General features: G+C 44.9%; 1 protein-coding gene across 1 annotated transcript in view; it reads right to left on the reverse strand.

Annotated features, from left to right (window-relative positions):
* The window catches only part of LOC122807962 (chromodomain-helicase-DNA-binding protein 4-like), a 1,347,878-nt gene that overhangs the window by 366,616 nt on the left and 965,555 nt on the right, over window positions 1-15,707 (reverse strand). The window contains exon 24 of the mRNA XM_044078994.1: window positions 15,412-15,556. Coding sequence (XP_043934929.1) covers window positions 15,412-15,556 — 145 coding nt within the window. The remainder of the gene's footprint in view (window positions 1-15,411; window positions 15,557-15,707) is intronic.

The following is a 15,707-nucleotide window of genomic DNA, read 5'->3' on the forward strand; positions in this document are numbered from 1 at the left end:
CTAGCATGGAGGAGGGTTGAGGTCAAGTCTAACGCATACTTTGTCATGTGGGTCTGAATTTATGGCTCTGAAAGCCAAAGTTGAAGTGTATACCTTCTTGCCCATCCTTATTCATGTATTTGCTGTCTTTGTCAGTGGGCAGTAGGGAGGCAGAGGGCAGCAGTCTAGATTGCTTATCTGCAGTAGTGGAAGTAACAGCTGGGTCCGCCAAGGGTGGTTTCACCAGGAATATTTGGTCCTCTGGTACTTTAATAGAAGCGGTCAGGATGCTTAGGGGCCAGAGGCTGGGAGTCAGGGGCCTTGGAAGCAGCATTGAAGGCATCCAAATAAGCACGCAGAACAAGAGGTACTGCTGAAGGGGAAGGGGATTCCACTTGCAGCAGCTCAAAAGTACCTTTGTGGGTGTCAGTCATTTGGGACGTATCCCATTTAAAGTAATCCTTCATCTTGGTGATGGTCTCACCAAAAGTAATGTCCTTAGGGGGGAATCCCCTTCCACAGGTTACTCATCAGGACAGCAATATTCCTGGGCGGAGGCAATCTGGGAAACACAAGAAATGGACTCTTCTGAGGATGAGAAGGAAGAATCATGTTGTTCTTCCCTGACTTGAGGGTCATGGAAGGGAAGAAGCAGAGGCAGGCCTACGGCTTAAAAGAGGCAGGGTGGAGGTGGCTGAGGCTTAAGGCCTGAGGGCCATAAAGGCCTGCATGAGAAAAGTGAAGGCCTGCCAATCCGGTGCGACTTCTGAAGAGGTGGAGGTATGTTTAGTTTTCAGCTTCTTTTTGGCCGTGTAGGAAGTAGAGAGAGGCCTGGCGTAGGGTTTGGACAGTAACATCCCAAATCTGGGTCCCTGCCAGAGGTACCACCGAAACTGGTTCCCCCTCGACACAGACGGCTGTCGATGTCTGGATAAGCTTAGAGGACGTGCCAGTTATCGGCTGCGAAGCTGCTTCGAGGGACGTCGCTGCAGTCAATGTATCCTCTGAGCGTGCCTCAACCCCTAGAATGACAGTTGTCGGTGCGTCGGGAAGCGGAGCGGCAGGCTAAGAAGGCTGAGAAACCTTGGCCTTCTTGCGAGAAGATTCAGGTGCAGCCTCCAATGCAGGATCCATCCTAAAGGCTAACCACTTAAGGCGTTGGTTCTCCACGTAGAGGTTTAATGTGGCTAGACGGCTGCGGAAGGTCTTGGGCACAAATGATTGACAAATAGCGCAGGAGGAGTGATCGCGTTCCCGGCTTATGCAAAAAAACACACCCGCCATGGACGTCTTTATGGGGTATCTGGCACCCGCATTGGCACTTTCCCTTTTCCCCTGATATCAGCTAAAGACTACAACAATCAAGCATTGGCAAGAATAGTCAAAAATAAGAAAATTAGAAACCCAACGGGTTACTTATCTTTAAGATGAGACGTCTGTGAAGAGGCGATCATACGATGTGAATGTCGTCTGCAGCTGAAAGGTTCTGAGGATTGTGCATGCAGACGTCACTATAAGGCCCCTGGTTTATGGCCCTACGTGTGACGTCCCATGCACACTGCAACAGCCAAGCTGAAGCTTACGATTCGCCTGAGGGCATGAAATCCCACACCTAGAATACTGCAACATAGGAACAGAAGGACATTGTTAATCTCACTGGTATTATTCCAATAGCAAAGTTTACTGTCCACTTAAAACCTTTACTTTTTCTTTTACAGTTCCTTTCAATGTTCACTTACAAAGCTACACAGATCTTTATAATCACTACCAATTTGACGATATGTAAATGTGTACACAGTACAACATAAGTAGGGTCACCGCTGTAGCATAAATCCTCATACATGGGAAATGTCAGCAAATGAATATCTGTCCTTTTTGTTGGATTTTCAGAACTGTCTAACATCCCTAGAGTACAGCAGGACTCCACACACTGAGGACAATGGCAAGATACTTAATTGTGAAGACTAGAATAGCCGATACCCCCCCCACACTTTGTTTCTGGAGTAAGAATTCACCAAAAAATGTGCCAGGAAAGTCCTCAGGCATTCAGGACTTGGCAAGGTGAGGTAACCCACAATGAAGCCTGCCAAATTACCCCAGATATCCTGAACATCCTGTAAGATGAGTAATTATCTCAACAGGTAGAAGCAGACAGGACAATTTTAAGTAGAAGCCCATAATGCAGCAGTGAGCCCATTATTCAAGCACCTACTGTTATTGTAAATATACTCAAACTGTAGTACGATGTTCTTCACAAGGATCCCTGCATAGTATTACTCCTTACATCTGACAAGAGTACTAAAAGCACTTTACTAAAGTAGTTGTTCAGCCACAGGCACTGGAGAATATTCCATGTCCTACAGAACTTCAGTGGCAAAACCAGCCCTACATACCTAGTTTATAATAGCTGAAGTGTGACCCAAGTTAATACTTCACAGAAACTCTGAACAAAAACATTTTTAAATAAAGCTGCTGCTGCTCTAGAAGAATGTGCTCTTACCTATCACTCTAGTACATTAACACGACTCTTGACTGCACAAGGTAATACAATTTTAAATAAGGCTTGTTCTGACAAGCCTGCATAATTTTTTTAACTGCCAAGGAAATAATCAGCCTGTGTAATTTTATGCCATTTACGTATTACCTCAGTTATCCAGTGGTTTCTAACCTTATTTGCACCAAGAACTGGTATCAATGTAAGACAATTTTCCACGGACGGGCCATCTCGTGGCACGTACAATAAAATATTTATTTGAACTTTGTTTAACGCGGAGGCCAGACCCGGAGAAAAAAGAGCTGGCAATTACAAAAAAAAATGCACATTCTGCATAACATTGATCTACTATGATTGAGAGGTAAGAAAACCTAATGGCAACCTTACTGACTTTACGGTTATAAGAGCAATATTTAAAATCTGCCCCTATTTGGCTCTGTCAAGCATCTCTCTCAACTGTACAGATTTTCACAGTATGCCCAGATTTTTCCCTATTTTTGGGCTCTCATAAAATTGTTTTCTGGCAAATCACTGGCAGATCACGGAGGCTGAAGTCATAAAATAATGGCAGACAGTTGAGTTTCATACTTCATACCCTTCAGAAAATTCATGCTAATACAAAACCTGTATTTCTATCAACTTTCGAAGTTTGTAAGAGCAGTACTTAAAAGGCTCCCTATTTTGAGCCTCTGTCACCCCATTATTTTTGGCTCTGTCCAGATTTCTTGATTTAAGTAAGAGGCTGAGAGGTATATCATACCTCTCAACTGTACAGATTTTCGCAGAACGTCCAGATTTTCCCTCTGAGTTTTGGTCTGTTCCTTAACTTTTGTAATTTTCTGGCAAATCACTCTGATGATCTGAGGACTGAAGTCACTAAAGAATTATATACATTTGTATTTCAGACCTCATATCCTTCTGAAAAATGCATGACAACAAATCCCGTTATTCTAGCAACTTTCTACAGTTACAAGAGCAACATTTAAAATCTAACCCCATGTGTCCCCCCATTCTGTTAGGCTTTGTCCAGATTTTTTGCATTACTAAGAGGTTGACAGGTATGGTGTGTGTGTGCGAGAGAGAGTTTGTGATCGCTGGCAGCAGCAGCAATGAGGTTTGTGAACCTTTCATCTATACCACACAGTCTCTCTTGCCATTCATGCACGCATTCACTCGCACATCGCTCTCACTCATTTCCGATCTCACACACACAGTAACTCCCTCATTCATACCTACATTCATTCACACATCGCTCTCACACCCACATGCCACACACCCACTTACACATTCACACATCGCTCACTGTCTGTCACACCCACATGCTACACACCCACTTACACATTCATTCATGCATCGCTCTCACTGTCACACCCACTTACACATTCATTCATACATTGCTATCACTCTCCCGATCTCACACACATCGCTCTGTCACATCCACATGCTACACACCCACTTACGCATTCATTCATACATCGCTCTCACTGTCTGTCACACCCACTTACACATTCATTCATACATTGCTCTCTCTCCCAATCTCACACATGCACACACAGTCACTTCCTCATTCATACCTGCATTCATTCACACATCGCTCTCAAGCTTACAATCTCACACACAAATTATTTTACTTTTATGCACGCATTCACTCACACGCGCAGACACAAACGCACTCATACAGACATCACTTACCTGACGGCCCAGTACCAAGTGCTTCATGGCCTGGTACCAGTCCGTGGCCCAGTGGTTGGGTACCACTGATCTACAATAGATCCACTATACCTTCTGTGCTTTCAGATGGACTGTCCCAGCTACCACAGCTCTAACTGAAAAACAATTCTGAAACTACATTTGGCTAAATATGGCATTAGTCTGAAGGGCTTGTTTGTCCTTGTGAAATGCTATAAAATCACATCAAGGCTTGAGACTCATTACTCTGGCAGAAGTAATGGCAACCAGAAAAAAGTCTTAAGTAAGATCATCTAATGTTGTTAAACATTGTCTCAACAAAGCCAGTTTTTCCATAATGCAGCTAAAGTTGCAAGGAGGAGGTGACAGAACTCCTGGATGGCTTAAAATGGAGGAATTCATACACAAACTGCTTTAATGCAAAATGGGACGAATAGAGAAATCCAAAGAGGTACAAGTTATGTTGGCAAAGTACATCTTAAGGGAAACAAAAGTAAGGCCCCTTGTCAAATAGTTTCTGCTAAGTATCTTAAAAAAGGACAGATACTTAGCATTTTCTCATACTCCTGTTTGGTTACAGATGCATATTCTTGCAATCATATACTTATTACTAAATGTTTTTCATTACTTTACATTGTGGCTGGAAATCAGTGTTTTTCTTTAGAGATTAAAGAGCGAGTGCTTCTACCTGTTTGATAATCCCCAGGTCGACTCAAAGACCTGGTTGCTTATGGTCACAGCTATCATTTATTTTGATATTTAATTTTCATAACTGGACACCCCCTTTAGAAGGGCATGAAAACACTGATTGGTGGCAGAGTTACTATATTATTCTGGGGAAGGGATACAGCTAGAAATCTGTCAGGCTTTCCCACAAGTGTTTGGATGTGTGAGATTTAAATTTACTTTGAGTGAGAGTGTATGACAGGTCTTAAACTGGGATACTTTACTCTGAAATGTACAAAACGAAAACGCATTTGGGGTGGACAGATGTATATAGTCCATTCCCAGGAAAACAGAGCATGTCCCTGCTGCTATCTTAGGGGAAAATTACTTCTAAGTGACCGTCTCATACTAGAGTCAGTAGTGAGGATTGCAGCTCCTTGGTTATTGACCCAGAATGGTAAGGGATGTCATTTAATTGTTGGCTGTCCAGTGGGGGTACTGGCGGAACGTCACACAAAGGTAAAGGATAAGCATAGAGGAGACGGGCCAATTGTGAACCAGCGCATCCCTCGAGGACTCCCCTGGAGGGGGGATCAGAGCGAACTAGTTGAACTTGTTCGGGGGGGGGGTACAAAAAGGTTGCAGCAGGGTTGACCCCGGCGGCTGAAAGTCAGGTCCACTATTGGTTGATTGAGGGACCACCCATAAGGGGATCAAGGATGGACCTGCTGAGTTTATCTGCCAGAACGCTGGATTCCCCTGGTATACAAGTTGCAAGTAGAAAATGGCCTGAAGACATCACCCATTCCCAGACCCTCATGGCCACTGTGCACAATAGGTAAGAGTGGGTTCCTCCTTACTTGATGTACCACACCACTGACATGTCTGTGTGGATTGCAATAGCTCCTAGAGGAAGAACGTCCTGAAAGGCTTGCAACATGAGGAGGATTGCTCTCATCTCCAGAACACTGATATGCAATCTGGTCTCTGGGTGTGATCACATGCCTTGGACCATCCTTCCCTTGAAATGCCCCCCCCCCCCCCAATCCCAACTGGGTCACCGTGGCTGACAGGGAAGGAAGGAGGAAAGGTCTGGTGACTGTTAGGTCATCCAACAGCAGCCACCACTGGAGACGCTTTCTGCAAACCGAAGTCAGCTTGATAGGAGCAGATTGAGGCCGATAAAGAATAGACCATTGAACAGCCAGGGTCCACTGATGCACTCTCATTAAACACCTTGCTAATGGAACTAAAGGAATGGCAGCTGCCATAGATCTAAACAGCCTGAAGAATCAGTCTTGCTAGTGGGGACAGCTGACTTAAGATGGCTCAAACATGATCTCTCAATGTCTGCACACTATGAGGAGGTTGAGCTGCGATTTGAGTCACTGTGTCCAAGGAAGCCCCGATGAATTCCAAACTCTGAACCGGAGAAAGAGTCGACTTTGTCAGGTTTATGGTAATACCCATATGATTAGCAAGGTTGAAGTAGTAATCCCTGGTCTGGAATAGTTGATGTCTGGTTGGGGCAGTGAAAAGCCAGCTGTCCAAAAATGGAAACACCTGGAATCCTTGCAGTCTCAGATGAGCTGACAATACTGCTATACAACTGGTACACACCCTGGGAGCTGTGAGGAGTTCAAAGGGCAAAGCTATGAACTGGTAGTGACTGGTTCCCAGCCAGAAGCGCAAATGACTTCTGGAGTGTCTGTCTATTCTGATGTGATAGTACGCATCCTTTAGGTCTACTGAGCACATCCAATCATCCTTTTGCAACAGCGGTAAAATGGACTGGACTGTAATCATTTGGAATGTGCCTTCTTTACAAATTCAGTTTACTTAGATCCAAACTTCGTCTAAGGTACCCAGTTTTTTTGGCACTAAAGAAGCGCAAGTTCCAAATCCTTCTGTTTGGTCAGGACATCTTGGATGACTTTTGCAACAGTTTTCAAATCTCCACTAATGCGTACTCCCACTGACTGGGAGGAATATCAGGGAGTTTCTTTAACCTCTCTGATGGAGAAAGGAAAAAAGGGGTATAACTTTCAGATATAATCTTTAACACTCATTTGTTTCATCTTGTACTGGTACAGGCGGTTGGGGTGCACAGAAAAGCTACCCCTGACTGCCTCCAGAGATGAGCAGTCGGGCAGCACTTCTGAAGCACTGATAGGGCTCATCAGGGCAAGGCCATCTAAAGCCGTGATACTGTGGTCCCCCCTATGCCCCTGGGGTGGCATCTTCCATTGAAACCTCCTCCTATGCCTCTACAGGAAGAATCTCGTCTGATCCTGGGAAGACTCCTGAGATTTTTCGGAAGCAGGTTCATTTTCCATTGCACTGGTTTCTAGAAAAAGTGCACAGAGAGGCTGAAAACCTGACCCTGATGGCAGACAAGGTCTTCCCCTGCTGCGGATTAGGGTCTCAGAGATGGCCTGAAAAGGAAGGATCTATCAAATGGGTAACTCACAGAGAACACCTTAAATGATTCCGCAAAAATCACAAAGCCTCATCCAAGCATGTCTTCTAATAGCAATGCCTGAGTCGGCTGCTATGAGGTACCCTCAGTGGAAAGTACAGTTTTGTACCTACCATAAATGTAGATGTTAGAGTGCTAATACAGCTGCAGTCATAACAGATGGGGTTTTCCTGCCGTCAGGCGGGTCCTCGGTCGGCCGAATTCCAAAGTCTAGGTCCGGCGTCGGTTGTCGTCGCTTCTTCCCTGACGTCAGTGCGACAGGGGTATAAAAGAACCAGCAGACGCCATTTTCTTCAGTTTTTCTTGCCCCAGATGTCAGGTGCCCCCAAGAAGGAAGGCAATACATAAATTTATGTAATAATGCAATGCAATGTAATCAAAAAACAGTAGTTGCAAGCAAATGCATCATAAATGAATACCCCAATCAGGTTGTATGAGGTGGTGTTAGCCATTAGGCCTGTCCCAAGAGAGGAAGGAGGGAGGGAAACCTGGACTGCAGCTGTATTAGCACTCGAACATCTACATTTATGGTAGGTACAAAACTGTACTATGTTCATCGTGCATAGAGCTGAAGTCATAACAGATGGGTAGAATCCCAAAGCTAAAAAAGGGGTGGTAGGCACTAGGTGGAACTAGGAGGAGCCAGGATGCCCTGCAAGACTGCAGTGGCAAAGCCTGCTCTAGATTTGGAGTATAATGGTAGGTGATAGTGCTTGGAGAAGGTATGCACAGAACTCAAGTGGCTGTTTCCAAAATATCTTTGATAGGAACCCCCCTGAGGAAAGCTGCAGAGGTAGCTGTGGCCCTTGTGAAGTGAGATCTGATGCCTGCAGGTACAGTTTTACCATGAAAAGAGTAACAAAAGCGTATGCAGTGGGCTATCCATTTTGAGATTGTCCGTTTGGAAATTGGCTTCCCTTGAGCTCCTGTAGCATAGGACACAGAGTTGCTCTGATTTTCTGAAAGGCTTTGTTCTGTCCAAATAATAACGCAGCTGTCTGTGGATGTCCAAGGAATGTAGTAGTCTCTCCCCTTTGTTTTGAGGATTAGGGTAAAAGGTAGGTAAGTGGATAGCCTGATTCAAAGCTACCCTGGATACCACCTTTGGCATAAAGGACGGATTGGTTCGTAAGGAAACTCTGTCCTGATGGAAAATGATGAAGGGCTGCACAGCCATGAGGGCTTGTAGTTCCGATACCCTGCGAGCTGAGGTGATAGCCAGAAGGAAGGCTGTTTTCCAGGACAAGTATTGCAGTTCTGTTGAGGCAGCTGGCTCAAAAGGAGGTAAGGTCAGTTTTTCTAGAATGAAGTTGAGGTCCCAAGCAGGTATTGGTTGTTTCCTTGGGGGTTTTAAATTTTTTAGCCCCTCTGAGGAACTGTCTTAAGAGAGGGTGAGAGAATAAAGGAGGATCAGTGTTGTACTCTGCAGAAATGGCTGAGGCATGGATTTTGATGGAGGAGAATGAAAGTCCACTGCTTAGCAGCTCGGCTAGGTACTGTAATATATGAGGTAAATTCAGTATTCCAGGATTCTGACCCTTTTTCTGATTCCAGGCACAAAACAGTTTCCATTTTGCGGAGTAGCCTTTTCTAGTAGAAGGCCTTCTGGCCTCCAAAATGACATCCTGCACCTCCTTGGAGAGTAGGGTCTGCTGTGAATTTAAGGAATCCTCCATGCGGCTAGATTGAGTGTTTTCAGCTGCCTGTGAAGAGTTTTGAAGTTGTGCTGAGTCAGTAGAAGAGTCATTAGAGGCAGGATCCATGGTGGGGAATGCGTCCGGCTCCTCAGGAGTGGGTACCAGTGTTGTCTTGGCCAGTCTGGAGCAATGAGAATCATCTTTGGTCTGTCTGCTCTGGCTTTTAATAGAACTTTGGGCAGCAGTGGAAGAGGTGGAAAGGCATAAACAGTCATTGTTGTCCAACTGAAAGAGTGCGTCCACTTTCCAGGCCTGTGGATGAAAGGTCCTTGAGAAGAATTTTGTCAATTGGTAATTTCTGTGGGTGGCAAAGAGATCTATGTCTGGCCTTCCCCATGCTTGAATTATCATTGTAAAAACTTGAGGATGCAACTTCCATTCGTGTGGATCTGTCATACTTCTGCTCAGGTCGTCTGCCAGCGTGTTTTCCTTGCCTGGCAGGAACTGTGCTAGAAGTTGGATTTGTAATTCTAGAGCCATGTTCCAAAGAGACATGGCTAGCCTGCATAGGGGGTATGAATGGGTTCCTCCCTGTTTATGTACCACATCACTGTGGTGTTGTCTGTCCTTATCAATAGCTGGCCTGGATGCAGTAGGTCTTTGAAAGCCATAATAGCATTTATTACTGCTAGCATTTCTTTTTGATTGATGTGTAGGTGCTTTTCTTTTTGTGACCATTTGCCCTGAATGCATCGATCTGTCATGTGCGCCCCCCAGGCGTAGTCCGAGGCATCTGTTGTGATGACTTGATTTGCTTGAGGCTTGCAGAATGGGAGACCTATGTTTCTTTGGCATGCTTGAGCCCACCACAGAAATTCCTTTTGAAGACATGGAATCAGTGGTATGATTGTTTCCAAACTGTGGCCGTGTTGAGACCATAAGTTTTTTAGGTACCATTGAAGTTTCCTCATACGCAGCTTTGCACATGGGATTTAGCAGGATGCAAGATGCCATGAATCCCAGAGCCTGCAGGATTTTCCTTGCAGTCAGCCTGGTGAAGGTTGCCAGTTTTCGGAAGTATTGAGTTAATTGCCCTTGTTTCTCTGGCGTGAGGTAGGCCATCTGGGTGTTTATATCCAAGCTGGCACCCAGGAAAATTGTTTGAGAGGGTATTAGTCTTGACTTCTTTTTGTTGACTGTGTATCCCAGAGATTTCAACATTATTACAAACGCCAGGTATTTCAGAAGAGTGTGTTTGCTGTCCGCTTGGATCAGTCAGTCGTCCAAATATGGGTATATTTGTATCCCTTGAAGTCTGCAGAAGGCAATTACTGATGCCAGGCATTTCATGAACACTCTGGGCGCAGTAGATAAGCCAAAGGGCAATGCAGAGAATTGATAATGGGATGAACCTGCAAGAAATCTGAGGTATCTTCTGCAATCTTGTCTGATTGGAACATGCAGGTATGCCTCCTTGAGGGCCAATGTCACCAGCCAAGACTCCTTGCCCAGCATGGGAAGAAGCTGCTGTAATGTGAGCATCTTGAACTTTGGTACGAGTAAATATGTGTTTAGGATGGATAGGTCCAAAATAGGTCTCCAATCTTAGCCCTTCCTTGGTACCAGGAAGAGTCTGGAATAAAAACCTTGACCCTGTTCTTGTGCAGGTACCTCTTGAATAGCTTTCATGTCCATGAGATCTGAAATTTGCTTGTGCCTCTGCCCTTTGATTGTGTGGCAGGTTTGGCATGCCTCTCATTTTTGGAAGGGTGTGAAAGTGGAATCTGTAGCCTCTGTCTATAATGTCCAGAATCCATTTGTCTTTTATGACAATATGCCAAGTTTTCGAAAATAATGTCAATTTTCCGCCTAAAGGTGCTGCCATTTGAGCCTTGCTTGGCATGCAAAGGGGAAAGTCATTGGGTCTGCTTTCTGAATGGCTGTGAACTATCCTCACCCCCTCTTGGTGTAGGTGTTTGCCATTGTCTGCCTCTAAATGATCCTTGAGATTGCCCTCTATCCCTCGGGCGCCTGTATCTACCTCTTTGAGGTCTGTCCGTGGCTGGAAAAGACCAATTTTCTGAAGGCCAATTTCTACTGAAGCGTGGGGGTTGTACCTGTAGGAAATCTTTCACTGTTTGCATTGATTTTGCCTTTTCCTCCATTTTCTTTAATACCTCCTCAGCTTTAACACCAAACAAATACATCTTTTTGAAGAGGTGCATCTAGTAATTTAGCCTTGACATGATCTGGTAAGGTTTGCTCTTTGAGCCAAGCATGTCTACGTATGACTGATCCTGTAACAGCTCCTCTACACGAGGCCTCTAAAGCATCAAAACCACATTGCAAGGTATGTTTACCCACTTGCTCTGCACTATGCAACAAATCCTGCAACTCCAAGTCTGGTTGTTCAGGTTGTGACATTTTGCTTTTCAACTGAGATAACAAAAACTGTTGATACTTTAACATATGGAACTGACAGTTTAATGCCCTCATGGTTAAGGTGGCCGAGGTGTATACCTTTTTCTCCCACCTTTCTAAAGCTCTGGAATCTCTCTCTGAAGGTAATGGATTTTTGGCAGTGGAGGCCTTAATTCCCTTGGGACCCTGTGAAATAGTTTCTGGGTCAGCCGCATGGCTTTTGTATAGGAATTGGTGAGAATCAGGAATCCGGTAATACCTGTCAGGCTTGACTGGAGCTGGAGTTAAAGAATCTGGGTTAAGGCTGGCCTCTGAATATACATCTAGTATGTCTAAGACGGGAGGTATTGCCAGAGGCCTGTGCTGAGTGAGCAAGAGGAAATCCCTGAGCCTTTTCTTGGAGTCTGAGTACTCTTGGCCTTCCCAGTGGAAGTGTTCCCTCAAGGTATGCAAGGTTTCCCCAAAAGAGTAATCCTCAGGGGGGAGAGAGAGGGAATGGACTCCTCTGCATCAGAACCTTCGAAAGGGGAGTAAGAATGTTCCTGGTCCTCAGAATGTTCTGAAGTAATGGAGGCCTGGTCCGAGGAAGGGTATTCTTCCTCCACTCTGGGCCTTTTGTCCGAAGGGGGTTGAGAACCCCTGATAAGAGTAATCAAATCCTCAGCCATTTTGAGCATCTGCTTTTTAGGCATGGGGCCTTGAGAGGGGCCCTGTGGAGCTAGTCTTTTAGAATGCATGGCTGCTTTAGATTTAGTGTAAGCCTTAATGGAAAAAGGAGGCCTGAAGACACCTTGAGAGGTGGCAGGCCTGTCTGAACTCTGAGTTTCCCCGCCAAGAGTGGCTTCGGTATCTGTAGTCGGGGTGTGGGCAGAAGAGCCTGCGACCTCGGGCACAGAAGACACCACTAATGAAGTGTCATCGGTAGTCAGGGGCTGCGTAGGCGCCTCGCTGAGAACCGGAGCACCTGTAGTCGGTTTTAGCGTGGTGTCGGAAGTCGCGGACCTCGTATGTCGGCCCTTATCTTTGCGTCGTTTACTCAAAACTGGAGTCGGAGTATCCGACGACATGTTGTAATTAAACTTTTTGCCAAAATAGTGTTGGGCGAACTCCGCCAGATGCTTAATAGTGCGTCTGTTGAATGTAGCACAAAAACGAGAGGCCGAGATGTCGTGGTCTGGGCCTAAGCAAGGAATACAGAGGGAATGGAAATCCTTATGCGGTATTTGCTTCCCACATGAAATGCAATTATTAACTTTGTCTGGCATCGGTCTGAGGCAAGAAAAGTTCCCCCAACGGGGTACTTAGCTTTCAAGAAGTCTTCGGTTGAAAAATATTCGTAATCTCAGGAGCTGGCCGACCGGCACTTGCGAAGTGCTTCTGCTTCGGGCACCGCGCGGTAAGAAAGACTGAAGAAAATGGCGTCGGCTGTTTTTTTTATACCCCTGTCGCACTGACGTCAGGGAAGAAGCGACATCCGACGCCGGATCTAGACTTTGGAATTCGGCTGACCGAGGACCCGCCTGACGGCAGGAAAACCCATCTGTTATGACTGCAGCTGTATGCACGATGAACATCAAGGACAAAAAAGAAGAGAAAATTCTAATCCTGCACTGTTATGCAAAGGGAGAAAAATAATACAGAAGCACTTATCTGTTAGCAATAACTATAGAAGGATTCTACTGCTATTCCAAGAAATGCTCAAGACACTGGAAACCACATCTGTCACTGCTGGTGGCAAACAAGATCTTAGAGTGTTAAGCAGTGGACAGAGCATTATGGGAAGTGGAAGGAGCTGGAGACTTGGATCCTAGTGACAGAGTCGGATCAGAGGGTTGGATCCGTAACCAAACCACAAGGAGGAATGTAATCAGATCTAGAGTTGTCTGTGAACATCCAGTAAGTGCAGGATATATTCTCCCGGATTCTGACAGTAGGGGAAGAAAGCAGGAAGGTGCATGGACTAGTTTAGAGGAAGCTCTGAAATCACCTTCGGCATGGAAGGGGGATTAGTCCCAAGAGTAACTCTGTCCTGACTGAAGATAAGAAAAGGCTCATTGCACTAGGACTTGCAGTTCTGACATCTACCTAACAGAAGTAACTGCCACCACAACAGAACAAAGTTGAGGCCTAAGGTGGTAATACCTTTAAAGAATGATTTCATAAAAGACTGAGAGAAAAGAAGAAACTGCACAGGCGTTACAGACAGAGACTGCTGAAGGCCGAATCTTAATGGAAGAGTAAAACAGACCAGACTTGAAGTAAGGAAGGTGGGTTAGGACATGGGTGGTTTGCTGCTGATAGCAGCATGATGATCCATTGTTGATACCAGACAGAAAACATTTTACATTTTTGATAAGATTTTCTAGTGCTTGGTTTTCTAGCTTCCATTAAGATAGCCAGCAACCTAGCATGCCCTTGTCCAAAGACAGGATCTGAGAAACCATCAGTATATTAGCCAAGCTGTCAACCTCAACATGCCGAGACTGGGGTGTATGATCGCCCCCCTGTTGAATAAATATGTTCATCTTTTGAGGAAGCAACCACTGTTAATCTCTGCTCAAGCTGTTGAGGAGAGGGAACCAATGTTGCCTTGGCCAAAAACGTGCAATTTGCATCACTCTTGGCTTTTCCTCCCTTATTTCCAGCAGTACCCGGGGGATGAAGGGACTGGGAAACAGACCTGTTCATGGAAGGGAGAAGCATCTGTCCTCAAGGCCTTGGGATGCTAGGTCACTGAAAAAAATTCTTCCAGCCATCTGTTTTGGCTTGAAGCAAACAGGTCTTTCTGGCACATCTCAAGATAACCTGATGAGGCTGAACACATCCTTGTTTAACCTCTAGTCACGGAGAGCTCACATCGAACCTGCTGAGGTGATTTGATAAACTGTTTTCCCCAACAGGTACTAGGCCAGCATGTGCAGGTCCAAAGTTTGAGCTGTATCCCACAAACACTTTGTTAGATGACACAGGAAAAGAGTGAGTTTTTCCCTGTTTTTGTACCACATCAATGTGGTGGTCTGTCTTTATAAGTAAGGTCCCTGGCTTCCATAGGTCTTTGAAAGCAAGAGGCTCAAGAACAAGCATCATTTCCTTTGGTTTATGAAGCTTTCTAGAAAGTTTGCTTTCCATTTTCCTCATGCTTGGAGGTTGTTGGAATGCCCCCCCCCCCAAGGCTGGGTCTGAAGCATCAGTGGTCAAGGTCTGGTTTGGGGGGAAGGGATCCTGAAGAGCACCCCCACGTTTTGGTTGCAAGCAGAGATCCACTGCTCCAGTTCTCTTTTGAGAGAGAGGAGATGAATTTGTTGGCTGAGGGACAAACTATACTGGTTCTACACATTGCAGTATCACTGAATCTTCCTTGTGAAACATGGCTAGAGGGATCACTGGGATACATGAGGACATAAAATCTAACGCTATTCAGGACCTCTATTACTGAATTTAGTAAATGTTGTAAAAGAAAATGAAGTACTGTTTCAGGAAAAAGAGATATTTTCCCCTAGTAGAAATTAGAAGCCTTCTGTAGGTCTGTGTCCAGCAAAGCTCAGGGGGAAAAAAAAAATAAATAAAAAACAGCTTTTGATGGAGTGAATCCTAGACTGGAGAAAAGGTCCCCAAGTAAGATTTATGGCAGAAGCTCCTCCACAGAGTCTATTTGATCAAGCAATTGTCTAGGTAGGGATACATTTGGATGCTCTTTGTTCTGCAGAAAGCAGTTACTGAAGTGCAGCATGTGGTGAACACTCTGGGTGCAAAGTGCAAAGGCAGAACGGGATAGTGATCCACCACTTTGGAATGAACATGTTCCCTGTCATATTTTGCAATAAGTATGTGCAAGTAAGCATCTTGTATCCAAGGTGACCACAAATGTCTGAAGAGATACAGGCAGGAGCTTTTGAGGGTTAGTATTTTGGGAAAATACAGGATCTCAAATCAATAAAAAATTTGGTGATCTCTGAGCAAATATTCAGCTGAACATTAAAAAGATTTTCTTTGTACAGCAAGAGATATTGTAGTGAAGTAAATGCAAACAAATAAATGCAAATAACCTTTTTTCGGATCAAAGACATGACTCCAATTCTTGTCAAGACATGCTGCCGAGACAAACCTTCACGTGGAACACCATCGGCAAAAGTCTCTGAGCCGTCTGCTCCAGGTTCACACAGGTGACGCATGAAAAGGGACACATAGGCTCTGAGAACAAAACAAAAAAAAATCTTTAGTAAAATTTAGTCCTGCAGTTCTGATAAGACTACAATTCTAACACTCATCATTCTGCTTATCCCCCTCCAAAACAGCACCACATAAGTCACATCACTGCCCCCCCCAAAAAAAAAATATTAAA

This window comes from Protopterus annectens, chromosome 8.part0, assembly GCF_019279795.1.
Source record: "Protopterus annectens isolate FY-2018-M chromosome 8.part0, PAN1.0, whole genome shotgun sequence".
Lineage (NCBI taxonomy): Eukaryota > Metazoa > Chordata > Ceratodontiformes > Protopteridae > Protopterus > Protopterus annectens.